At 44.9% G+C, this 26,276-nt stretch overlaps 1 protein-coding gene across 1 annotated transcript in view; it reads right to left on the bottom strand.

The window, feature by feature from the left end:
- MFSD9 (major facilitator superfamily domain containing 9) overlaps positions 1-23,728 on the bottom strand; it is a 66,908-nt gene extending 43,180 nt beyond the window's left edge. The window contains exon 1 of the mRNA XM_069757628.1: positions 23,548-23,728. Within this exon, the coding sequence (XP_069613729.1) occupies positions 23,548-23,622 (75 nt within the window). The 5' untranslated portion in view covers positions 23,623-23,728. The remainder of the gene's footprint in view (positions 1-23,547) is intronic.
- Positions 23,729-26,276: the final 2,548 nt, after the last annotated feature.

The raw sequence follows: 26,276 nt of genomic DNA on the forward strand, positions 1-26,276 counted from the left end.
TATTGCAGCGGCACAGATTTATGTGGAGCATCTATGGGGCAATATGAACGGTGCAGAGCACTATATGGAGCACAGCTATGGGGAAATATGAACGGTGCAGAGCACTATATGGGGCAATAATGAACGGTGCAGAGCATATAGGGCACAGCTATGGGGCAGTATGAACGGTGCAGAGCACTATATGGCACAGCTATGGGGCAGTATGAACGGTGCAGAGCACTATATGGTACAGCTATGGGGCAGTGTGAACGGTGCAGAGCACTATATGGCACAGCTATGGGGCAGTATGAACGGTGCAGAGCACTACATGGTACAGCTATGGGGCAATATGAACGGTGCAGAGCACTATATCGTACAGCTATGGGGCAGTATGAACGGTGCAGAGCACTATATGGCACAGCTATGGGGCAGTATGAACGGTGCAGAGCACTATATGGTACAGCTATGGGGCAATATGAACGGTGCAGAGCACTATATGGTACAGCTATGGGGCAGTATGAACGGTGCAGAGCACTATATGGCACAGCTATGGGGCAGTATGAACGGTGCAGAGCACTATATGGCACAGCTATGGGGCAGTATGAACGGTGCAGAGCACTATATGGCACAGCTATGGGGCAGTATGAACGGTGCAGAGCACTATATGGCACAGCTATGGGGCAGTATGAACGGTGCAGAGCACTATATGGCACAGCTATGGGGCAGTATGAACGGTGCAGAGCACTATATGGCACAGCTATGGGGCAGTATGAACGGTGCAGAGCACTATATGGCACAGCTATGGGGTAGTATGAACGGTGCAGAGCATATAGGGCACAGCTATGGGGCAGTATGAACGGTGCAGAGCACTATATGGCACAGCTATGGGGCAGTATGAACGGTGCAGAGCACTATATGGCACAGCTATGGGGCAGTATGAATGGTGCAGAGCACTATATGGCACAGCTATGGGGCAGTATGAACGGTGCAGAGCACTATATGGTACAGCTATGGGGCAGTATGAACGGTGCAGAGCACTATATGGCACAGCTATGGGGAAATATGAACGGTGCAGAGCACTATACTATATGGCACAGCTATGGGGAAATAATGAACGGTGCAGAGCACTATATGGCACAGCTATGGGGAAATATGAACGGTGCAGAGCACTATATGGCACAGCTATGGGGAAATAATGAACGGTGCACAGCACTATATGGCAGATATGGGGCAATAATGAACGGTGCAGAGCACTATATGGCACAGCTATGGGGAAATAATGAACGGTGCAGAGCACTATATGGCACAGCTATGGGGAAATAATGAACGGTGCAGAGCACTATATGGCACAGCTATGGGGAAATAATGAACAGTGCAGAGCACTATATGGCACAGCTATCTATATATATAATTGTCTAAGGGTTTTTCCGTCTGTCTGTCTGTCTGTCTGTCCTGGAAATCCCGCGTCTCTGATTGGTCGAGGCCGCCAGGCCTCGACCAATCAGCGACGGGCACAGTATCGACGTAGAAATCCCGCGTCTCTGATTGGTCGAGGCCGCCAGGCCTCGACCAATCAGCGACGGGCACAGCGACGATGATGTCATAAAGGACGTAGACATCCCGCGTCTCTGATTGGTCGAGGCCTGGAGGCCTCGACCAATCAGCAACGGGCACAGCGACGATGATGTCATAATGGTTGCCATGGCGACAATGATGTCATAAAGGTTGCCTCGACCAATCAGCGACGGGCACAGCGACGATGTCATAATGGTTGCCATGCCGACGATGATGTCATAAAGGTTGCCTCGACCAATCAGCTACGGGCACAGCGACGGTGATGTCATAATGGTTGCCATGGTGACGATGATGTCATAAAGGTTGCCTTGACCAATCAGCAACGGGCACAGTCTGCCGCGAATTCTGGAATCATCATTGTCCATATACTACGGGGACATGCATATTCTAAAATACTCGATGCGTTAGAATCGGGCCACAATCTAGTGGGGAAATAATGATCTATTTTTATTTTTGAAATTCACCGGTAGCTGCTGCATTTCCACCCTAGGCTTATACTCGAGTCAATAAGTTTTCCCAGTTTTTTGTGGCAAAATTAGGGGGGTCGGCTTATAGTCGGGTCGGCTTATACTCGAGTATATACGGTAGATACATCTGTAGATGTATAGATAGATACGATAGATAGACAGATAGATAGATAGCCAACCGTTACACCCATGCCTCTACCCTGTGCCAGTCATTACACTGGTTACCCATCCACTCCAGAATCCAGTACAAACTTATTACCATCACCCTCAAAGCACTCCATGGCTCAGCACCACCCTACATCTCCTCCCTGGTCTCAGTCTACCACCCTACCCGTGCTCTCCGTTCTGCTAATGACCTCAGGTTAGCATCCTCAATAATCGGAACCTCCCACTCCGGCCTTCAAGACTTTTCACTTGCTTTGCCAATTCTTTGGAATCCACTTCCCAGGTTAATACGATTAATTCCCAATCCCCATAGTTTTAAGCGTTCCCTAACACGCATTTGTTCAGACTGGCCTACCGCCTCAACGCATTAACCTAACTATCCCTGTGTGGCCCATTCAAAAAACTTAAAACATAATCAGGTTCCTTGCATCATGTTCTCATACACTTTATACAGTTAATAGCCCTCTGTGTCTGTACTGCTACATACTTAGGCAGTTAACTGGTTCATGCAGCTTTACAGAAACACCCAATCCTTACACTATAGCTGGTCCGAACAATGAAAGCAATTGTTACCATCCACCTCTCGTGTCTCCCTTTTTCCCCATAGTTTGTAAGCTTGCGAGCAGGGCCCTCACTCCTCTTGGTATCTATTTTGAACTGATTTTTGTTATGCTGTAATGTCAATTGTCTGTACAAATCCCCTCTATAATTTGTAAAGCGCTGCGGAATATGTTGGCGCTATATAAAATTATTATTATATCTATCTTTCTATAGCTATATCTATCTATTGTATCTATCTATTATCTATCTATCATCTATCTATAGCTATATCTATCGTATCTATCTCTCTATCATATCTATCTATCATTAGTGATGAGCGAATATACTCGTTACTCGAGATTTCCCGCGCACGCTCAGGTATTCTCCAAGTATTTTTTTAGTGCTCAGAGATTTAGTTTCCATCGCCGCAGCTGAATGATTTACATCTGTTAGCCAGCATAAGTACATGTGGGGGTTGCCTGGTTGCTAAGGAAAACCCAAATGTACTTAGCCTGGCTAAGAAATGTAAATCATTCAGCTGCGGCGAAGAAAACGTAAACTCCAAGCACTAAAAAATACTTGGAGGACACCCGAGCGTGCTCGAGAAATGTCAATTAACGAGTATATTTGCTCATCACTATCTATCATCTATCTATTATCTATCGTATCTATCTATCGCATCTATCTATCGTATCTATTATTTATCTATTGATATATTTATCGATAGATATATCTGTAGATAGCTAGAAAGATATAGCGATAGATAATAGATACATACGATAGATAGGAGAGAGATAGATAGGACAGAGATAGATATGGGATAGATAATAGAAAGGTAGATACGATAGACAGATACGATACATAGATACGATAGATAATACCAAGCCCGATGTTTAGTAATAAACGTAATAAAATGGTACATAAAGAATTAGGCCGGGATCACACATGCGAGAAACTCGGACGAGTCTCGCATCTTAATACCCGACACTGCCGCCGGCACTCGGAAGCAGAAAGTGCAGCTGCATGTATTTCTATGCAGCCGCACGCTCCGCTCCCGAGTGCCGGCGGCAGTGTCGGGTATTAAGATGCGAGACTCGTCCGAGTTTCTCACATGTGTGATCCCGGCCTTAAGTAAAGACACACACACAAAATCTGCGCTAGGCCAGGATCACACTTGCAAGAAACTCGCATGAGACTCGCACCTCAATATCCAGCACTGCCGCCGGCACTGGGGACCGAAGCGTGGCGATTACGTGTATTTTTATGTAGCTGAAGTCTCCAGTCCGAGTGCCGGCGACAGTGTCAGGTATTGAGATGTGATACTCGTGTGAGTTTCTCGCAAGTGTGACCTCGGCCTTCAATGCAATACCTGTTTAATTAAAAAAAAAAATTAAAAAAAAATTGTGTGAGCTTCAGCGCTATTTTCTGCGCCAGAGAAGGAAAGCCAGCGACTGGGGAACCGATGTTTGTAGCCTGGGAAGGGGTTAATATCCATGGAGCCCACAGCTGTATATTCAGCCTTTACTGGCTATTAAAATAGGGAAACCCCCCCAAAAAATTACATGGGGGTCCCCCTATAATTTAAAGCCAGAAAGGTTATGCAGACAGCTGCAGGCTGATATTCATAGCCTAGGAAGGGACCATGGATATTGCCCCCGCCCCCACGGCTACAAATACCAGCTCCCAGCCGCCCCAGAAATGCAACAGTGCTTTCTTTCTTTCTCAGGATGTACCAAACTGTAGATTTTGCCACTCCTAATATTGTAGCAATTTCTCGGATGGGTTTTTTCTGTTTTCGCAGCTTAAGGATGGCTTGTTTCACCTGCATGGAGAGCTCCTTTGACCGCATGTTTACTTCACAGCAAAACCTTCCAGATGCAAGCACCACACCTCAAATCAACGCCAGGCCTTTTATATGCTTAATTGAGAATGACATAACGAAGGGATTGCCCACACCTGTCCATGAAATAGCCTTGGAGTCAATTGTCCAATTACTTTTGGTCCCTTTAAAAACAGGGTGACACATGTTAAAGGGACACTGTCACCTGAATTTGGAGGGAACAATCTTCAGCCATGGAGGCGGGGTTTTTGATTCACCCTTTCCTTACCCGCTGGCTGCATGCTGGCTGCAATATTGGATTGAAGTTCATTCTCTGTCCTCCACAGTACATGCCTGCACAAGGCAAGATTACCTTGTGCAGGCGTGTGTACTACGGAGGACAGAGAATGAACTTCAATCCAATATTGCAGCCAGCATGCAGCCAGCGGGTAAGGAAAGGGTGAATCAAACACCCAAAAACCCCGCCTCCATGGCTGAAGATTGTTCCCTCCAAATTCAGGTGACAGTGTCCCTTTAAGAAGCTGAAACTCCAGAACCCTTCATCCAATTTTAATGTGGATACCCTCAAATGAAAGCTGAAAGTCTGAACTTCAACTGCATCTGAATTGTTTTGTTTAAAATTCATTGTGGTAATGTCTAGAACCAAAATTAGAAAAATGTTGTCTCTGTCCAAATATATATGGACTTAACTGTAGCAGAGCTTGTAGATGACCACCGGAGATCTCTGGCGATCACCTACACTCTCGCGGTCAGCTGACGGTGAGAACTAGCCTAGGGTGACCGGCGATTACCCCCGCTCACGTGCACAACAGTTCTAGCGGTAAGCTAAGTTATCGCGAGAACTGCAGTGGATGCGGACTTCCGGCGGTCGGACTGGTAAGACCATATGTAAATCAGTAGACATGCGTAGTAAGCTGCGTTTACGCAGTTACTACGTATGTGACTAATCATTAGATGAGGTTTTACCGCATCTAATGATAGTCTATGGTAAATTTACGGTGCGCGTCGCCGCACAGTAAACAGACATGCTGTGTTCTGGAAAAATGCACCGCATGTCCGTTTACGCGGGTCTGCCGCCTGCATCTTATAACGCATAGTGGAGACGGGATTTCATGAAATCCCCTCCACTATACTGTAACATCTGGACGCTGCGTGTTTGACGCTGCGGCTCTACGCAGTGTCAAACATGCAGCATTTCCTGACCGTGAAAACATACCCTCATACATGTGCCCCTTCTGAGTACTGTGTAATGGCTGTGTTTGACCATACAATGACATGCTCTCATCATACCACAGCTCCTGGGCAGAGGAGGATGCAAAAAAGTATTAAGACATTACAGCAGGGATCACAGCTGATTCTTTCTGGGAGATAAAAACATTTCACTGCCTGTTTTACCTTGATGCGTGCCATCCAATATACGCTGCCAATCGCAGCATGCAGCAATTTTTCTCATGCCGACTGGACATGAGAAAATAAACGCTCATCAGCACTGCTCCATAGTGTAAAGGCCCCGTCACACATAGCGAGATCGCTAGCGAGATCACTGCTGAGTCACAAGTTTTGTGACGCAACAGCGATCTCAGTAGCGATCTCGCTATGTGTGACACGTACCAGCGATCAGGCCCCTGCTGTGAGATCGCTGGTCGTGTCGGAATGGCCTGGGCCATTTTTTGATCGTTGAGGTCCCGCTGACATCGCTGAATCGGCGTGTGTGACGCCGATTCAGCGATGTCTTCGCTGGTAACCAGGGTAAACATCGGGTAACTAAGCGCAGGGCCGCGCTTAGTAACCCGATATTTACCCTGGTTACCATCCTAAAAGTAAAAAAACAAACGCTACATACTTACCTATCGCTGTCTGTCCTCGGCGCTTTGCTTCTCTGGTCTGGCTTTGAGCGCCGGTCAGCCGGAAAGCAGAGCGGTGACGTCACCGCTCTGCTTTCCGGCCGCTGTGCTCACAGCCAGACCAGAGAAGCAGAGCACCGAGGACAGACAGCGATAGGTAAGTATGTAGCGTTTGTTTTTTTTTTACTTTAACGATGGTAACCAGGGTAAACATCGGGTTACTAAGCGCGGCCCTGCGCTTAGTTACCCGATGTTTACCCTGGTTACCGGGGACCTCGGGATCGTTGGTCGCTGTAGAGCTGTCTGTGTGACAGCTCTCCAGCGACCAAACAGCGACGCTGCAGCGATCCGGATCGTTGTCGGTATCGCTGCAGCGTCGCTATGTGTGACGGGGCCTTAACACTGGAGTGAATGCTATCTGATGAAACATCGGAGAGCACTCGTCTGAGTTATACGCTGGCTATACGCCAGTCTGAGCGAGTCCTTGCCAAAATCAGAAGTGGTGACGTGTTTCTATTATACCTTTCTTCTGATTGTTCCGCTCCTGGTTTTGGCTTACAAATGGCCTAAATCTCATTTCCCTCCTGGGTAGCTAAAAGAATGACTTTGGGCTGAGGAACTAAAATGTCCTGAATGATATGATACATGTTCTGCACTCATTTACATTGGATTCATATATTTTGAATGACAATGTAACATGAGAATCATGTGCTCTCCCCAGAACAGCAAGCTTCAAACCTATTTCTATGCCTTGTTAAAAGTGGAGCTGGTGGTGTTCTGGAATTCCATGGCTGGTATTTCTGGGGCAAATGGTCAGGGAGTCAGCTCGAGCAGCTGATGACTAAATGTAGCTGCAGTTCACTTTCTAAATGTTGTCACCAATGTTATAAAAAGGGAAGAAAATATATACCGTAACCTTTTAAAATAAATGTGCCTTATTTTATTGGTTTATTATCCTAAACAGGAAAACAAAATAGTTTACTAGAAATATAACTATATTCACAAATCACAACATCAACATTAATAATACAATATTTTAAGGACAAGGCAGATAGATTCTCATCTCCAGGTTCCAACATTTATGTCCATTTACCAAAGGATTTATACTCTTCCTGCACACTGATGCCCCAGTCTCAGGTCTCATGCACATGGCCGTCTTTTCGGTGATTTTCTGATCAGAGTTTGATCAGAGTGTGATTTGCATAATCGATCTGATTCTCTCGGATGACAGAAATAAAATAGCTGTGTGACCCTAGCCTAATGGCCAGGGGTGTTGCTATGTAAACAAGAAGCAGCAAATCGAAAAACGCGCGTCGGGGCCTGCCTCTCCCACGTTTGCAGCAGGTTGGTCACTTGTTCCTATTATTATGTTTCTCTTTACTTAAAAAACAGGAGTTACCGTACTTTAATCAGGATTGTGTATTATGTGGGTGAAATTCTTTGTATTAGATCATTACTTCATTAGTTGGATGTCAACTAATCATTATTAGGTCTAATGGACCATATTTACTGTTTAATGGTTGTCTCTTGCAGCCTATACATACGCATGCCATCCATGGTTAACTGTCTATATATATAATCGTCTAAGGGGCACGTCCGTCTGTTTGTCTGTCTGTTTGTCTATCTGTCACGGAAATCCCATGACCAATCAGCGACAGGCACAGTACAGACGCGAATTCGCCCCTTCCTACACTCTGTCAGTGCCCCCCTCCATACTCTCCTCCGGTCAGCGCTCACACAGGGTTAATGGCTGCTTTACACCACGGTGTAACGCAGTCCGTTAACACTGCTATTAACCCTGTGTGACCAACACTTTACTATTGATGCTGCCTATGCAGCATCAATAGTAAAAAGATCTAATGTTAAAAAAATGTTTAAAAAAAAAACAAAATCCTTATATACTCACCTTCTGGCGCCTTTCCCGCTCCTTGCGACAATCCGGGCCATGCATTGCGGTCTCGCGAGATGATGACGTAGCGGTCTCGCGAGAACGCTACGTCATAATCTCGCGAGACCACAATGCATTCTTGGGACCGGAGCGTCGCGAGGAGCATCGCTAAACGCCTCGCCTGGATTCGGGGGTCGCTGGAAGATGAGTATATAACTATTTTTTAATTTTTTTTTTAACAGGGATATGGTGCCCACATATGCCTATATACTACGTGGACTGTGTTATATACCGTACTACATCGCCGTGCTATATACTACGTGGGCTGTGTTATATACTGCGTGAGCTGTGTTATATACTGCGTCTCTGTGCTATATACTACGTGGGCTGTGCAATATATTACGTGACTGGGCAATATACTACGTGTCTGTGTTATATACTGCGTGAGCTGTGCTATATCCTACGTGAGTTGTGCTATATACTAAGTGGCTGTTATATACTACGTGGGCTGTGCTATATACTACGTAGCTGTGCAATATACTTGGCAGGGCAATATACTACGTGGGCTGTGTTATATATTACGTGGGCTGTGTTATATACTACGTGGCCTGTGTTATATACTACGTGGCCTGTGTTATATACTACCTGGCCTGTGTTATATACTACGTGGCCTGTGTTATATACTATGTGGGCTGTGCTATATACTGCATGGGCTGTGCTATATACTGCGTGGGCTGTGCTATATACTACGTGGGTCATGCTATATACTATGTGGCTGTGTTATATGCTACGTGGCTGTATTATATGCTACGTGGCTGTGCTATATGCTACGTGGGCTGTTATATATGGTACGTGGCCTGTGCTATATACTACGTAGCCTGTGCTATATGCTACGTGGGCTGTGTTATATTTCTCTGCTGTATCTGTGCATCATGAATCGTGGTATGTGTTAAAGACCTGGAGCCGGCCCTGGCTTCACTGATTGGTCACGCCCGGCCGGGCGTAACCAATCAGCGACAGGCACAGTCCGGCCACGAATTGGCGCAGAATTTGAACCACGCTTCGCTAATTGGTCACACCCGGTCGGCCGAATCCTGTGTATAAATTGCAATATTCTGAAAACTTCATAAATAAACTACATACATATATTGGTCAGCAACGTAGTATATAGCAGAGCCACGTAGTATATAACATAGCCACGTCGTATATCGTAGTATATTGCACTGCCACGTAGTATATAACAGAGCCACGTAGTATATTGCACAGTCGACGTAGTATATAATAGAACCGACGCAGCCACATAGTATATTGCACAGCTACGTAGTATATAGCAGAGAGCACGTAGTATATTGCATAGCCACGTAGTATATTGGACAGTCACGTTGTATATTGCACAGTCACATTGTATATTGCCCAGCTACAGAGTATATAGCACAGAGATGTTGTCTATAACAGAGCCCACGCAGTATGTAACACAGCCCACGTAGTATACAGCAATGTGGGCACTATATGCGTGGTTAAAAAAGATTTAAAATAAAAAATAAACATAAACTCACCTTCCGAAGACCCCTTGAAGTCATGGCGCCTGTGTGCGGTGCACGCGGCAGCTTCCGGTCCCAGGGTTGGTATGAGCGCAGGACCTGTGATGACGTCGCGGTCACATGACCGTGACGTCATGGCAGGTCCTTCTTGCATAGCATCCTTGGCACCGGAAACTGCGCTTGCACTGCCGAGAACAGCAGGCAACGTCAGAGGGTGAGAATAACCTTTTTTTTTTTATTATTATTATTTTTAACATTAGATCGTTTTACTAATGATGCTGCATACGCATAATCAATAGTAAAAAGTTGGTCACACAGGGTTAATAGCTGCATTAACGGACTGCATTACACCGCGGTCCGTTAACTCTGGCATTAACCCTGTGTGAGCGACCAGCGCTGACTGCAGGGCAGTAAAGCAGCGGCCATTTCGCTGCCAGACTAGGGCCGTCGCTGATTGGTCGTGGCAATGGTCATGGGCGTTTTGCCACGACCAATCAGTGACTTGGATTTCCATGACAGACAGAGGCCGCGACCAATGAATATCCGTGACAGAAAGAAGGAAAGACAGACAGAAAGACAGACAGATGGAAGTGACACTTAGACAATTATATAGTAGACTAGATGGTGGCCCGATTCTAATGCATCGGGTATTCTAGAATATGCATGTCCACGTAGTATATTGCCCAGCCACGTAGTAGATTGCCCAGCCACGTAGTAGATTGCCCAGCCACGTAGTAGATTGCCCAGCCACGTAGTATATTGCCCAGCCGCGTAGTATATTGCCCAGCCGCGTAGTATATTGCCCAGTCGCGTAGTATATTGCCCAGCCGCGTAGTATATTGCCCAGCCACGTAGTATATTGCCCAGCCGCGTAGTATATTGCCCAGCCGCGTAGTATATTGCCCAGTCGCGTAGTATATTGCCCAGTCGCGTAGTATATTGCCCAGTCGCGTAGTATATTGCCCAGCCGCGTAGTATATTGCCCAGTCTCGTAGTATATTGCCCAGTCACGTAGTATATTGCCCAGCCATGTAGTATATTGCCCAGCCACGTAGTATATTGCCCAGCCACGTAGTATATTGCCCAGCCACGTAGTATATTGCCCAGCCACGCAGTATATTGCCCAGCCACATAGTATATTGCCCAGTTACATAGTATACAGCAGAGCCACGCAGTATATTGCCCAGCCACGTAGTATATTGCCCAGCCACGTAGTATATTGCCCAGGCACGTAGTATATTGCCCAGCCACGGAGTATATTGCCCAGCCACGGAGTATATAGCCCAGCCACGTAGTATATTGCCCAGCCACGTAGTGTATTGCCCAGCCACGTAGTATATTGCCCAGCCACGTAGTATATTGCCCAGCCACGTAGTATCTTGTGCAGCCACGTAGTATATTGCCCAGTCACGTAGTATATTGAACAGCCACGTAGTATATTGTATTGCACAGCGACGGAGTATACAGCACAGAGCCATGTAGTATACAGACTTAAAATAAAAAATAAACATATACTCACCCTCCGTTGAAGTCCTGGCCCTGCATGCGGTGCACCCGGCAGCTTCCGGTCCCAGGGTTGGTATGGGCGCAGGACCTGTGATGACATCGCGGACACATGACCGTGATGTCATGGCAGGTCTTTCTCGCAGGACCTGTGATGACGTCGCGGTCACATGACCGTGACGTCATGGCAGGTCCTTGTCGCATACCATCTTTGCCACCAGAACCTGCCGCTTGCATGGACTGGTCACCGGAGCGTCGCGAGGAGCGGGAAAGGCGCCGGAATGTGAGTATGTGATGATTTTTTATTTTTTTTATTATTTTTAACATTAGATCTTTTTACTATTGAGGCTGCGTAGGCAGCCTCAATAGTAAAAAAGTTGGTCACAAAGGGTTAATAGCAGCGTTAATGGAGTGCGTTACACCGCAGCTTAACGCGGTCCATTAGCGCTGCCATTAACCCTGTGTGAGCGCTGACTGGAGGGGAGTACGGAGCGGGCACTGACTGCGGGGAGGATGGAGCAGCCATGTTGCCGCCGGACTGCGCCCGTCGCTGATTGGTCGTGGGCGTTTTGCCACGATCAATCAGCGACTTGGATTCCATGACAGACAGAGGCCGCGACCAATGAATATCCGTGACAGACAGAAGGACAGACAGAAAAACGGAAGTGACAATTATATAGTAGATGAACCCTCGCAGAGCCCCCTATATACAATGAGCATTCACATAGCCCCTTATATACAGTATGTGCCCCAACATAGCCTCTCTGTATACAGTGTGAGCCTTCACATAGCCCCTATATACAATGAGCCTTCAGACAGCCTCCTACATAAAGTAAGAGCCCCCACATAGCCTCACTATATACAGTATAAGCCCCAACATAGCCTCAATATATACAGGTCCTTCTCAAAAAATTAGCATATAGTGTTAAATTTCATTATTTACCATAATGTAATGATTACAATTAAACTTTCATATATTATAGATTCATTATCCACCAACTGAAATTTGTCAGGTCTTTTATTGTTTTAATACTGATGATTTTGGCATACAACTCCTGATAACCCAAAAAACCTGTCTCAATAAATTAGCATATTTCACCCATCCAATCAAATAAAAGTGTTTTTTAATAACAAACAAAAAAACCATCAAATAATAATGTTCAGTTATGCACTCAATACTTGGTCGGGAATCCTTTGGCAGAAATGACTGCTTCAATGCGGCGTGGCATGGAGGCAATCAGCCTGTGACACTGCTGAGATGTTATGGAGGCCCAGGATGCTTCAATAGCGGCCTTAAGCTCATCCAGAGTGTTGGGTCTTGCGTCTCTCAACTTTCTCTTCACAATATCCCACAGATTCTCTATGAGGTTCAGGTCAGGAGAGTTGGCAGGCCAATTGAGCACAGTAATACCATGGTCAGTAAACCATTTACCAGTGGTTTTGGCACTGTGAGCAGGTGCCAGGTCGTGCTGAAAAATGAAATCTTCATCTCCATAAAGCATTTCAGCCGATGGAAGCATGAAGTGCTCCAAAATCTCCTGATAGCTAGCTACATTGACCCTGCCCTTGATGAAACACAGTGGACCAACACCAGCAGCTGACATGGCACCCCACACCATCACTGACTGTGGGTACTTGACACTGGACTTCAGGCATTTTGGCATTTCCTTCTCCCCAGTCTTCCTCCAGACTCTGGCACCTTGATTTCCGAATGACATGCAAAATTTGCTTTCATCAGAAAAAAGTACTTGGGACCACTTAGCAACAGTCCAGTGCTGCTTCTCTGTAGCCCAGGTCAGGCGCCTCTGCCGCTGTTTATGGTTCAAAAGTGGCTTTACCTGGGGAATGCGGCACCTGTAGCCCATTTCCTGCACACGCCTGTGCACGGTGGCTCTGGATGTTTCCACACCAGACTCAGTCCACTGCTTCCTCAGGTTCCCCAAGGTCTGGAATCGGTCCTTCTCCACAATCTTCCTCAGGGTCCGGTCTCCTCTTCTCGTTGTACAGCGTTTTCTGCCACATTGTTTCCTTCCAACAGACTTACCATTGAGGTGCCTTGATACAGCACTCTGGGAACAGCCTATTTGTTGAGAAATTTCTTTCTGGGTCTTACCCTCTTGCTTGAGGGTGTCAATGATGGCCTTCTTGACATCTGTTAGGTCGCTAGTCTTACCCATGATGGGGGTTTTGAGTAATGAACCAGGCAGGGAGTTTATAAAAGCCTCAGGTATCTTTTGCATGTGTTTAGAGTTAATTAGTTGATTCAGAAGATTAGGGTAATAGGTCGTTTAGAGAACCTTTTCTTGATATGCTAATTTATTGAGACAGGTTTTTTGGGTTATCAGGATTTGTATGCCAAAATCATCAGTATTAAAACAATAAAAGACCTGACAAATTTCAGTTGGTGGATAATAAATCTATAATATATGAAAGTTTAATTGTAATCATTACATTATGGTAAATAATGAAATTTAACACTATATGCTAATTTTTTGAGAAGGACCTGTAGTGTGAGCCACCATATAACTTCACTATATACAGAATAAACCCTCATAGACTTACTATATACAGTAAGAGCCCCCACATAGCCTCCTATACAGTATGAGCCCCATATAGCCTCTTATATACAGTATACGCCCCCACATAGCCTCTCTATATATAGTGTGAGCTCCATATAACTCCTCTATATAGTGTGAGCTCCATATAGCCTCTTCATAGACAATGAGTCCTCAATTAGCCCCTATATACAGTATGATCCCCTAAATAGTCCCTAATGGAATGTCCGCCCCTGACTAGTGTCATGAAGGAATGCAACAATCATGTATATCCTTGAAGTTATATTGGGGGTTAGTAATAATTTTAACCCCTTAATCCCATATGACGTACTATCCCGTCCAGGTGACCTGGGACTTAATTCCCATGGACGGGATAGTACGTCATATGCGATCGGCCGCGCTCACGGGGGGAGCGCGGCCGATCGCGGCCGGGTGTCAGCTGCCTATCGCAGCTGACATCCGGCACTATGTGCCAGGAGCGGTCACGGACCGCTCCCGGCACATTAACCCCCGGCACACCGCGATCAAAGATGATCGCGGTGTGCCGGCGGTGCAGGGAAGCATCGCGCAGGGAGGGGGCTCCCTGCGGGCTTCCCTGAGACGATCGGTACACGGTGATGTGCTCACCGTGTACCGAGCGTCTTCTCCCTGCAGTCCCCGGATCCAAAATGGCCGCCGGGCTGCATCCGGGTCCTGCAGGGAGCACTTCCGGGTCAGGATCAGGCTGCAGCTGCAGCTCTAATCCTGCCCGGCTGTATGTTAGATCACCGATCTAACAGAGTGCTGTGCACACTGTCAGATCGGTGATCTGTGATGTCCCCCCCTGGGACAAAGTGAAAAAGTAAAAAAAAAAATTTCCACACTTGTAAAAAAAGAAATAAAAAAAAAATTCCTAAATAAAGCAGAAAAAAAAAAATATTATTCCCATAAATACATTTCTTTACATAAAAAAAAACAAAAAAACAATAAAAGTACACATATTTAGTATCGCCGCGTCCGTAACGACCCGACCTATAAAACTGGCCCACTAGTTAACCCCTTCAGTGAACACCGTAAGAAAAAAAAAAAAAAAACGAGCCAAAAAACAACGCTTTATTATCATAACGCTGAACAAAGAGTGGAATAACACGCGATCAAAAAGACGGATATAAATAACCATGTTACCTCTGAAAACGTCATCTTGTCCCGCAAAAAACGAGCCGCCATATAGCATCATAACCAAAAAAATAAAAAAGTTATAGTCCTCTGAATAAAGCGATGCCAAAATAATTATTTTTTCTATAAAATAGCTTTTATCGTATAAAAGCGCCAAAACATAAAAAAAATGATATAAATGAGGTGTCGCTGTAATCGTACTGACCCGAAGAATAAAACTGCTTCATCAATTTTACCAAACGCGGAACGGTATAAACGCCTCCCCCAAAAGAAATTCATGAATAGCTGGTTTTTGGTCATTCTGCCTCACAAAAAAATCGGAATAAAAAGCGATCAAAAACTGTCACGTGTCCGAAAATGTAACCGATAAAAACGTCAACTCGTCCCGCAAAAAACAAGACCTCACATGACTCTGTGGACCAAAATATGGAAAAATTATAGCTCTCAAAATGTGGAGACGCAAAAACTTTTTTGCTATAAAAAGCGTCTTTTAGTGTGTGACGGCTGCCAATCATAAAAATCCGCTAAAAAACTCGCTATAAAAGTAAATCAAACCCCCCTTCATCACCCCCTTAGTTAGGCTAGGTTCACATTGCGTTAATGGGTTAACGCTAACGGACAGCGTTGCACGGCGAAAATGTCACAATTAACGCCGTGCAACGGGTCCGTTAGCACAACCATTGACAGCAATGTGATTTTCAGGTGTAGCGCATCGCTAGAGCGTGCCATTTTCGGCTCGCGCTAGCAAGGTGCCATTCTTTTGTGGCGCGCCTCAGACGCTGCTTGCAGCGTCCGCGGCGCGCCCGAGGTCCGATCCCCGATCTTCCAGAGCGGGGACGTTAACGCGACCACTAAACACGACACCTAAAAAGACATTGTGTTAGCGCAATCCGCTAGTGCTAAACGGATTTCCCTAACGCAATGTGAACCTAGCCTTAGGGAAAAATAATAAAATTAAAAAAAATGTATTTATTTCCATTTTCCGGTTAGGGTTAGGGTTAGGGCTAGGGTTGGGGCTAGGGTTAGGGTTTGGATTACATTTACGGTTGGGATTAGGGTTGGGATTAGAATTAGGGGTGTGTCTGGGTTAGGTGTGTGGTTAGGGTTACAGTTGGGATTAGGGTTAGTGGTGCGTTTGGATTAGGGTTTCATTTATAATTGGGGGGTTTCCACTGTTTAGACACATCAGGGGCTCTCCAAACGCGACATGGCGTCCGATCTCAATTCCAGCCAATTCTGCATTGAAAAAGTAAAACAGTGCTCCTTCACTTCCGAGCTCTCCCGTGCGCCCAAACAGGGGTTTACCCCAACATATGGGGTATCAGCGTACTCGAGACAAATTGGACAACAACTTTTTGGGTCCAAGTTCTCTTGTTATCCTTGGGAAAATAAAAATTTGGGGGGCTAAAAATCATTTTTGTGGGAAAAAAAAGGATTTTTATTTTCACGGCTCTGCGTTGTAAACTGTAGTGAAACACTTGGGGGTTCAAAGTTTTCACAACACATCTAGATAAGTTCCATGGGAGGTCTAGTTTCCAATATGGGGTCACTTGTGGGTGGTTTCTACTGTTTGGGTACATCAGGGGCTCTGCAAATGCAACGTGACGCCTGCAGACCAATCCATCTAAGTCTGCATTCCAAATGGCGCTCCTTCCCTTCCGAGCTCTGCCATGAGCCCAAACAGTGGTTCCCCCCCACATATGGGGTATCAGCGTACTCAGGACAAATTGAACAACAACTTTTGGGGTCCAATTTATTCTGTTACCCTTGTAAAAATACAAAGCTGGGGGCTAAAAAATCATTTTTGTGAAAAAAAAAAGAATTTTTATTTTCACGGGTCTGCGTTATAAACTGTAGTGAAACACTTAGGGGTTCAAAGTTCTCACAACACATCTAGATAAGTTCCATGGGAGGTCTAGTTTCTAATATGGGGTCACTTGTGGGGGGTTTGTACTGTTTGGGTACATCAGGGGCTCTGCAAATGCAACGTGACTCCTGCAGACCAATCCATCTAAGTCTGCATTCCAAATGGCGCTCCTTCCCTTCCGAGCTCTGCCATGCGCCCAAACAGTGGTTCCCCCCCACATATGGGGTATCAGCGTACTCAGGACAAATTGGACAACAACTTTTGGGGTCCAATTTATTATGTTACCCTTGTGAAAATACAAAACTGGGGGCTAAAAAATTTTTGCGAAAAAAAAATAAATTTATTTTAACAGCTCTGCGTTATAAACTGTAGTGAAACACTTGGGGGTTCAAAGCTCTCAAAACACATCTAGATAAGTTCCTTAGAGGGTCTAGTTTCCAAAATGGTGTCACTTGTGGGGGTTTTTAATGTTTAGGCACATCAGGGGCTCTCCAAACCAACATGGCGTCCCATCTTAATTCCAGTCAATTTTGCATTGAAAAGTCAAATGGCGCTCCTTCCCTTCCGAGCTCTGCTATGCACCCAAAAAGTGGTTTACCCCCACATATGGGGTATCGTCGCACTCAGGACAAATTGCACAACAATTTTTGTGGTCTAATTTCTTCTCTTACCCTTGGGAAAATAAAAAATTGGGGGCGAAAAGATCATTTTTGTGAAAAAATAAGATTTTTTATTTTTACGGCTCTGCATTATAAACTTCTGTGAAGCACTTGTTGGGTCAAAGTGCTCACCACACATCTAGATAAGTTCCTTAAGGGGTCTACTTTTCAAAATGGTGTCACTTGTGAGGGGTTCCAATGTTTAGGCACATCAGGGGCTCTCCAAACGCAACATGGCGTCCCATCTCAATTCCAGTCAATTTTGCATTGAAAAGTCAAATGGCGCTCCTTTCCTTCCGAGCTCTGCCATGCGCCCAAACAGTGGTTTACCCCCACATATGGGGTATCGTCGCACTCAGGACAAATTGCACAACAACTTTTGTGGTCTAATTTCTTCTCTTACCCTTGGGAAAATAAAAAATTGGTGGCGAAAAGATTATTTTTGTGAAAAAATATGATTTTTTATTTTTACGGCTCTGCATTATAAACTTCTGTGAAGCACTTGTTGGGTCAAAGTGCTCACCACACCTCTAGATAAGTTCCTTAAGGGGTCTACTTTCCAAAATGGTGTCACTTGTGGGGATTTCAATGTTTAGGCACATCAGGGGCTCTCCAAACGCAACATGGCATCCCATCTCAATTCCAGTCAATTTTGCATTGAAAAGTAAAATGGCGCTCCTTCCCTTCCGAGCTCTGCCATACGCCCAAACAATGGTTTACACCCATATACGGGGTATCAGCGTACTCAGGACAAATTGGCCAACAATTTTTGAGGTTCAATTTCTTCTCTTACTCTTGGGAAAATAAAAAATTGGGGGCGAAAAGATCATTTTTGTGAAAAAATATGATTTTTTATTTTTACGGCTCTGCATTATAAACTTCTGTGAAGCAATTGGTGGGTCAAAGTGGTCACCACACATCTAGATAAGTTCCTTAGGGTGTCTACTTTCCAAAATGGTGTCACTTGTGGGGGGTTTCAATGTTTAGGCACATCAGTGGCTCTCCAAACGCAACATGGTGTCCCATCTCAATTCCTGTCAATTTTGCATTTAAAAGTCAAATGGCGCTCCTTCCCTTCCGAGCTCTGCCATGCGCCCAAACAGTGGTTTACCCCCACATATGGGGTATCAGCGTACTCAGTACAGATTGTACAACAATGTTTGGCATCCATTTTATCCTGTTACCCTTGGTAAAATAAAACAAATTGGAGCTGAAATAAATTTTGTGTGAAAAAAAGTTAAATATTCATTTTTATTTAAACATTCCAAAAATTCCTGTGAAACCCCTGAAGGGTTAATAAACTTCTTGAATGTGGTTTTGAGCACCTTGAGGGGTGCAGTTTTTAGAATGGTGTCACACTTGGGTATTTTCTATCATATAGACCCCTCAAAATGACATCAAATGAGATGTGGTCCCTAAAAAAAAATGGTGTTGTAAAAATGAGAAATTGCTGGTCAACTTTGAACCCTTATAACTCCCTAACAAAAAAAAATTTTGGTTCCAAAATTGTGCTGATGTAAAGGAGACATGTGGGAAATGTTACTTATTAAGTATTTTGCGTGACATATCTCTGTGATTTAAGGGCATAAAAATTTAAAGTTGGAAAATTGCGAAATTTTCAAAATTTTCGCCAAATTTCCGTTTTTTTCACAAATAAACGCAAGTTATATCGAATAAATGTTACTACTAAAATGAAGTACAATATGTCACGAGAAAACAATGTCAGAATCGCCAAGATCCGTTGAAGCGTTCCAGAGTTATAACCTCATAAAGGGACAGTGGTCAGAATTGTAAAAATTGGCCCGGTCATTAACGTGCAAACCACCCTCGGGGCTTAAGGGGTTAATATTATTTATTAAAATCTACATTTTCTTATATTCTACTTGAGCTATATTGATACAAATCAGACATGTTCACTGGGACTTATAATGCAAATATTTGCCAAAATACACTGCTCAGAGGACAAATCTTTAATACAAAACGGCACAACTTATGTCAACATGGGCTAAAGAGAGCATTCTCTATCCAGGTTTATCAAGTTTGGCGTTTGGGTTGAATTATCTCCAGTTTGACTGGAATGGTAAACAGTAAGGCTAACTTCCCATGATGAGCTTTTGGTGCATTTCTGACATTACAGAATTTCTGCACCATTTCTGCAACTATTATTTAAATTAAGTTACCGTATATATTCGAGTATAAGCCGACCCGAGTATAAGCCGACCCCCCTAATTTTGCCACAAAAAACTGGGAAAACTTATTGACTTGAGTATAAGCCTAGGGTGAGAAATGTAGCAGCTACCGGTAAATTTCAAAAATAAAAATAGATGCTCTGCACCGTTCATTATTGCCCCATAGATGCTCCTTATAAAGCTGTGCCCCATATATAATGCTCTGCACCGTTCATTATTGCCCCATAGATGCTCCTTATAAAGCTGTGCCCCATATATATTGCTCTGCACCGTTGATTATGGCCCCATAGATGCTCCATATGTAATGATGTGCCCCATATATAATGTTCTGCACCGTTGATTATGGCCCCATAGATGCTCCATATATAATGCTGTGCCACATATATAATGTTCTGCACCGTTGATTATGGCCCCATAGATGCTCCTTATAAAGCTGTGCCATATATAATGTTCTGCACCGTTGATTATGGCCCCATAGATGCTCCATATAATGCTGTGCCATATAGAATGCTGCTGGTGCTGCAATAAAAAAAAAAAAATCACATACTCACCTCTCTTGCTCAGGACGCCGGCGCTTTCAATATTTACCTGCTCCCCGTGCGGCTCCGTCTCCAGCACTGACGCTCAGCAGAGGGCGCGCACTGACTACGTCACCGCGCCCTCTAACCTGAGCGTCACAGCCAGGAGACTCTGCAGACGGAGCCGCACCGGAGCGAGGAGCAGGTAAATATCGCGCAGCGCTCCCCTCCCCGTATACTTACCTGCTCCTGGTGCGGTCCCTGCAGTCCCTGGCTTCCCTGGCGCTGCAGCTTCTTCCTGTAATTGAGCGGTCACAGTTACCGATTGGGCAGCACGGTGGCGCAGTGGTTAGCACTGCAGCCTTGCAGTGCTGGAGTCCTGGGTTCTAATCCCACCCAGGACAACATCAGTTTGTATGTTCTTTTTGTGTTTGCGTGGGTTTCCTCCGGGTTCTCCGATTTCCTCCCACATTCCAAAAGACATACTGATAGGGAATCTAGATTGTGAGCCCCATCGGGGACAGCGATGATAATGTGTGCAAAACTGTAAAGCGCTGCGGAATATGTTAGCGCTATACAAAAATAAGATTATTATTTAAGATTTACAGCAATGAATATGCGGCTCCTCCCCTATGGGAGGTGGAGCCGCATATTCATTTCTGTAATGAGTGGTGCCATGTGACCACTCAGTACAGGAAGAATCTGCAGCGCCGGGGAAGCCAGAGACTGCAGGGACCGCGCCGCAGCAGGTAAGTATAACTACACAGCCCCCGCTCCCCCTCACCTGCCGACCTCCTGGTATATGACTCGAGTATAAGCCGAGAGGGGGACTTTCAGCCCAAAAAATGGGCTGAAAATCTCAGCTTATACTCGAGTATATACGGTACTTGCTTTTTTCATTGCGTTTTATGCGCTTATTTTTACCATTCGTTTTTATTGCTGCAGTTTTTGTCTCTTTTTGTTGTGTCATGCTTTAAAGTGAACCTGTCAGCAGGATTGTGCACAGTGACCTACAGACAGTGTCAGGTCAGCGCCGTTATACTGATTACAATGATACCTTGGTTGATGAAATTCATCTTGTGGTTGTTGTTTAATCCTTATTTTCAGTTTTGAGTTAATGCTTGTGCTCCAGTGCGGCCTGTTGTAGGGGTCTTTAAGGGTCTTAATGAAAGGGCGTGTTGGCTTCAGGATCTCCCGATTAAGAGGCGCTACAGGGCTGTTGAGTCGGAGTCCATTTTGGTGGAGTCGCAGTCGATGTCATGGATATTGAGTTGTCGGAGGATTGGCTTACCGGATCCATAGCCCTGGAGGCGCACACCTCTTAATGATTCTGGAGCGTCTGACGAGTGGCGTGCGCCTCCATGTGCCACGTCAGAAATCTTACCCAATACCTGACTGGAGAGAAATTTCCAGAGTAAGGACCGCCACTGCTCATTATGCATTAGCCAACCTGCGGTGTCCTGCCCCACGGCACCTCCGTTCCCTCCTAGCTCTGCCCATATTGGTGCAGGTGGGAGAAACTGGCGTGAAAATGTCAAAGTCGCAAAAAAAAATTTTGTGTAATTACGAGCGGTGCACACATTTTGCAAGTTTTCAAAACGATTTAAGCCAGAATATTGTAGAAATTGCTTTGATAAATCGGGTCCTTTGTGTCCACTCAGAAGTGAATTGCAATCAGTGACTGATTACTGTGATGAGAGGAGAGAAAGGAAAAAGAGCAATGTGGAGCATTGAAAAGGTCGAAGTTCACACTTTTTTTTTTTGGAGTACAGTTTTGATTTTTAACTTAACGGCTGATCAAAAAACAGATATAGTCATGGCACGGTGGCGCAGTGGTTAGCACAGCAGCCTAGCAGCGCTGGAGTCCTGGGTTCAAACCCCACCAAGGACAACATCTGCAAAGAGTTTGCATGTTCTCTCCGTGTTTGCGTGGGTTTCCTCCGGGTTCTCCGGTTTCCTCCCACATTCCAAAGACATACTGATAGGGAATTTAGATTGTGAGCCCCAAGGAGACAGCAATGATAATGTGTGCAACCTGTAAAGCGCTGCGGAATATGTTAGCGCAATATAAAAATAAAGATTATTAATGGGTGACGAGCAGAAAACATTGCTGGAACCTGATGCAGATTGATCATTAGATTATTTACAATTCACAAGGCAGAAAACCTTAGGCCGTGTTTACACCTTGAAAAACGTAGCATCACACTTCAGCTGCTTATTACCTGCACCGCGATAACAATCGTCTCTGATTACTGAATTTGTTCTATGTTTTCCCACTATATTTGATTTGTTTTTGGTTTAAAAATGCACAGCATGGTGTATGGGGTTTTTTTCAGTACAGAAAAGTTTTGATTTTGTAGTAGAAACACAGCTGCATTTTTTTTCATGCACTTTTTCAGGCTCCGCAAAGAAGCCTATGGAGAAAAGAATGCAGCAGAAAATGCACATTCACATCACTCCCGCTTTGCTTGAACAGTTCCATGCAGCAGAATTTCTTCAGTGGAAAAACTGCAGCACTGTGTGAACATGGCCTCAGGGAAAAAACACGGGAATTGCAAATTAAGCTCGGACTTCACTTGCACTTATATGTGCTCTTCAGTTTCATTAAAGGAGCATAATGCATTCCGCATCCTCCTGCCAGAGTGTATATGTGTGTGTGTGTGTATATATATATATATATATATATATATATATACAGTATACATATACATGTACACACGTGTATCCACATACATGTATAACTATATATATACACATACAGTACTACATACACATATACATTTACATACATATATATCCACATACATGCATAACTATATTATTATTATTATTATTATTATTTATTGTTATAGCGCCATTTGTTCCATGGCGCTTTACATGTGAGGAGGGGTATACATAATAAAAACAAGTACAATAATCTTGAACAATACAAGTCATAACTGGTACAGGAGGAATGAGGACCCTGCCCGCGAGGGCTCACAATCTACAAGGGATGGGTGAGAATACAGTAGGTGAGGGCAGAGATGGTCGTGCAGCATACATGTACTACATACAGTACATATACATTTACATACATATATATAGCTATATACACACACACATAGATATAATAGTTATACACTTCTTCTATGATTTAGCATGTAACCTTGCAGATACAGAATGACACAAGCCCAGGTACCAGCCCTGTATGGACCAGAGGGACCGTATACAGTAACACAGGGCTATATCAGTATCATTCATCCCCCACCCACTTGTCACTTACTAGGAAGCCCACCAAGTGTAGGCACTGCTGCAGGCTCCGCCCATTCGGCGTGCTCTTTGGACTGGCGGCCCCCATTCTCCATCGTCTGTTTTGGAAGCCCCGCAGTGTAGCTACACAGTGCAGGACCACTGCAACAAGGAGAAAACCCGGAACCTGCCGAGCCTGCCGGCGGAAACTGCCGAGTGCTACTACACATGCGCAGAATGCTGGGTTAGATGCCGGGCGCTGGTGTGACGTGAATGATACACAAAGGGCGATGTTGTTGCTGAGCGCTGTGTAGCGCCGCCTGCCGGCCGTGTCTCCATAGCATCATGGGTCTATGAACCATAGAAGGGTCACTCACAACAAAACATTATTTCTTGTTTTATTTTATTGGCTATGGAAGGAGTTTGGTCGGAAATGTTTCTTTAGGCGACAGGCCTGCCACAGTGCCCCATTATAGCCACAGTTCTCCCCTATAGCCACAGTGCCCCATTATAGCCACAGTTCTCCCCTAACAGTCCCCGTTATAGCCACAGTCCCCCATTCTAGTCACAGTCCCCCATTATAGCCACAGTTCTCCCCTATAGCCACAGTCCCCCTATTCCAGCCACAGTCCCCCCTTTATAGCCACAGTCCCCCCATTCCAGCCACAGTCCCCCCATTATAGCCACAGTCCCCCCGTTATAGCCACAGCCCCCCCCGTTATAGCCACAGCCCCCCCGTTATAGCCACAGTCCCCCTATTCCAGCCACAGTCCCCCCGTTATAGCCACAGTCCCCCCATTCCAGCCACAGTCCCCCCATTATAGCCACAGTCCCCCCCGTTATAGCCACAGTCCCCCCCGTTATAGCCACAGCCCCCCCGTTATAGCCACAGCCCCCCCATTCCAGCCACAGTCCCCCCGTTATAGCCACAGCCCCCCCGTTATAGCCACAGCCCCCCCATTCCAGCCACAGTCCCTCCATTCTAGCCACAGTCCCCCGTTATAGCCACAGTCCCCCATTATAGCTTCTGCCCACTGCCTTCATATTAAAGTCATATTTGCTTCATCACACCCTAAAATGAAATGACTCGTCCTCCACTGCAGCTGTGGGCGCCATTATCATGTAATGAGTGTTTGTTGCATGTCCATTCCTCTGAAATACTGATCATAGTTCAGGCTGTGCTTTTTTACCCATGTTTCTGAGTGTAAAACCGTTCATGTGACGGCCATATTACCCAGAGTGTCAGTGTGTTGGTTGCATGCTAGCAGTATTGCGTACGGACAGCACACGGATATTTACTGCGCCTGTGTGAACGAGCCCGTACAGTATGAGCGATAAATATGTCATTTTACGTAACCTCATTCACAATGTGCAGCCTAGATTGGGCATCTTTCCAGGTTTGATTTCCACAGCCTGTCATTTATCTAGCAGATTTTCATCAGTGGATTTACTGCCTACTGCAGATTTTACTGTGGAACTGTCCCATGTGGACTCACCCTTTAATTAGTTAGGCTCTGTGCACACGCTGTGGATTACGCTGCGGATCCGCAGCCGATTGGCCGCCGCAGATTTGCAGCAGTTTTCCATGTGCTTACAGTACCATGTAAACCTATGGAAAACAAAATCCACAGTGCACGTGCTGCAGAAAAAAATGCGCGGAAACATAGTGTTGTTTATTCCACAGCATGTCAATTCTTTGTGCGGATTCCGCAGCGGTGTACACCTGCTCTATAATAGGAATCCGCATTTGTAAAACCGCAGGTGGAATCCGCAAAAAAAAAAACGCTGTAAATCTGCGGTAAGTCTGCAGGAAAGCGGATTACCTGCGGATTTACCAAAATCAGACCGGAAAAATCTGCAGAGTAATCAGCAGCGTGTGCACATACCCTGAGGCTTCTCCTTGTGGAGAGTGACATACCAGCTCCCTTTACTTAGTAAATTAGTTGTAGTTTTGTTTGCTGTTATTTTGGATTTATTTGAAAACCCCAGATCACCCAATATCTATTTTATGTGTTTAGATTTTCTTGCACTCTATACTTTTTATCAATCCATAACCTTTACCACTGTCATGTGTAATGTCCAGGACTGCACGTATACAGGATTCAGTATTCAGCCACTTGGCTTTTTAGCTTCTAAAAGTTCTGCAGATTTCTGTATGTTCGATTCTTCCTTTACAGAACAATAGTTGTAGTCCTAATTACATAAAAAATGTAATATCTATTTCCTTATTGCTAATTTTTGTGGTCTGACACAACATGTGAAAGCAAGTGATGAAACACATTTTTCAGAGTTTCAGGTGCTTCTCACATAATTAGAATACCATCAAAAAGTTAATATATTTCAGTTCTTCAATACAAAAAGTGAAACTCATTATATTATATAGAGTCATTACAAACAGAGTGATCTATTTCAAGTGTTTATTTCTGTTCATGTTGATGAATATGGCTTACAGCCAATGAAAACCCAAAAGTCATTATCTCAGTAAATTAGAATAACTAACAAAAAACACCTGCAAAGGCTTCCTAAGCGTTTAAAAAGGCCCCTTAGTCTGTTTCAGTAGGCTCCACAATCATGGGGAAGACTGCTGACTTGACAGATGTCCAGAAGGCAGTCATTGACGCACTCCACAAGGAGGGTAAGCCACAAAAGGTCACTGCTAAAGAAGCTGTTCACAGAGTGCTGTATCCAAGTATATTGATAGAAAGTTGAGTGGAAGGAAAAAGTGTGGTAGAAAAAGGTGCAAAAGCAACTGGGATAACTGCA

Source organism: Ranitomeya imitator, chromosome 3, assembly GCF_032444005.1.
Source record: "Ranitomeya imitator isolate aRanImi1 chromosome 3, aRanImi1.pri, whole genome shotgun sequence".
In the NCBI taxonomy this organism is placed as follows: domain Eukaryota; kingdom Metazoa; phylum Chordata; class Amphibia; order Anura; family Dendrobatidae; genus Ranitomeya; species Ranitomeya imitator.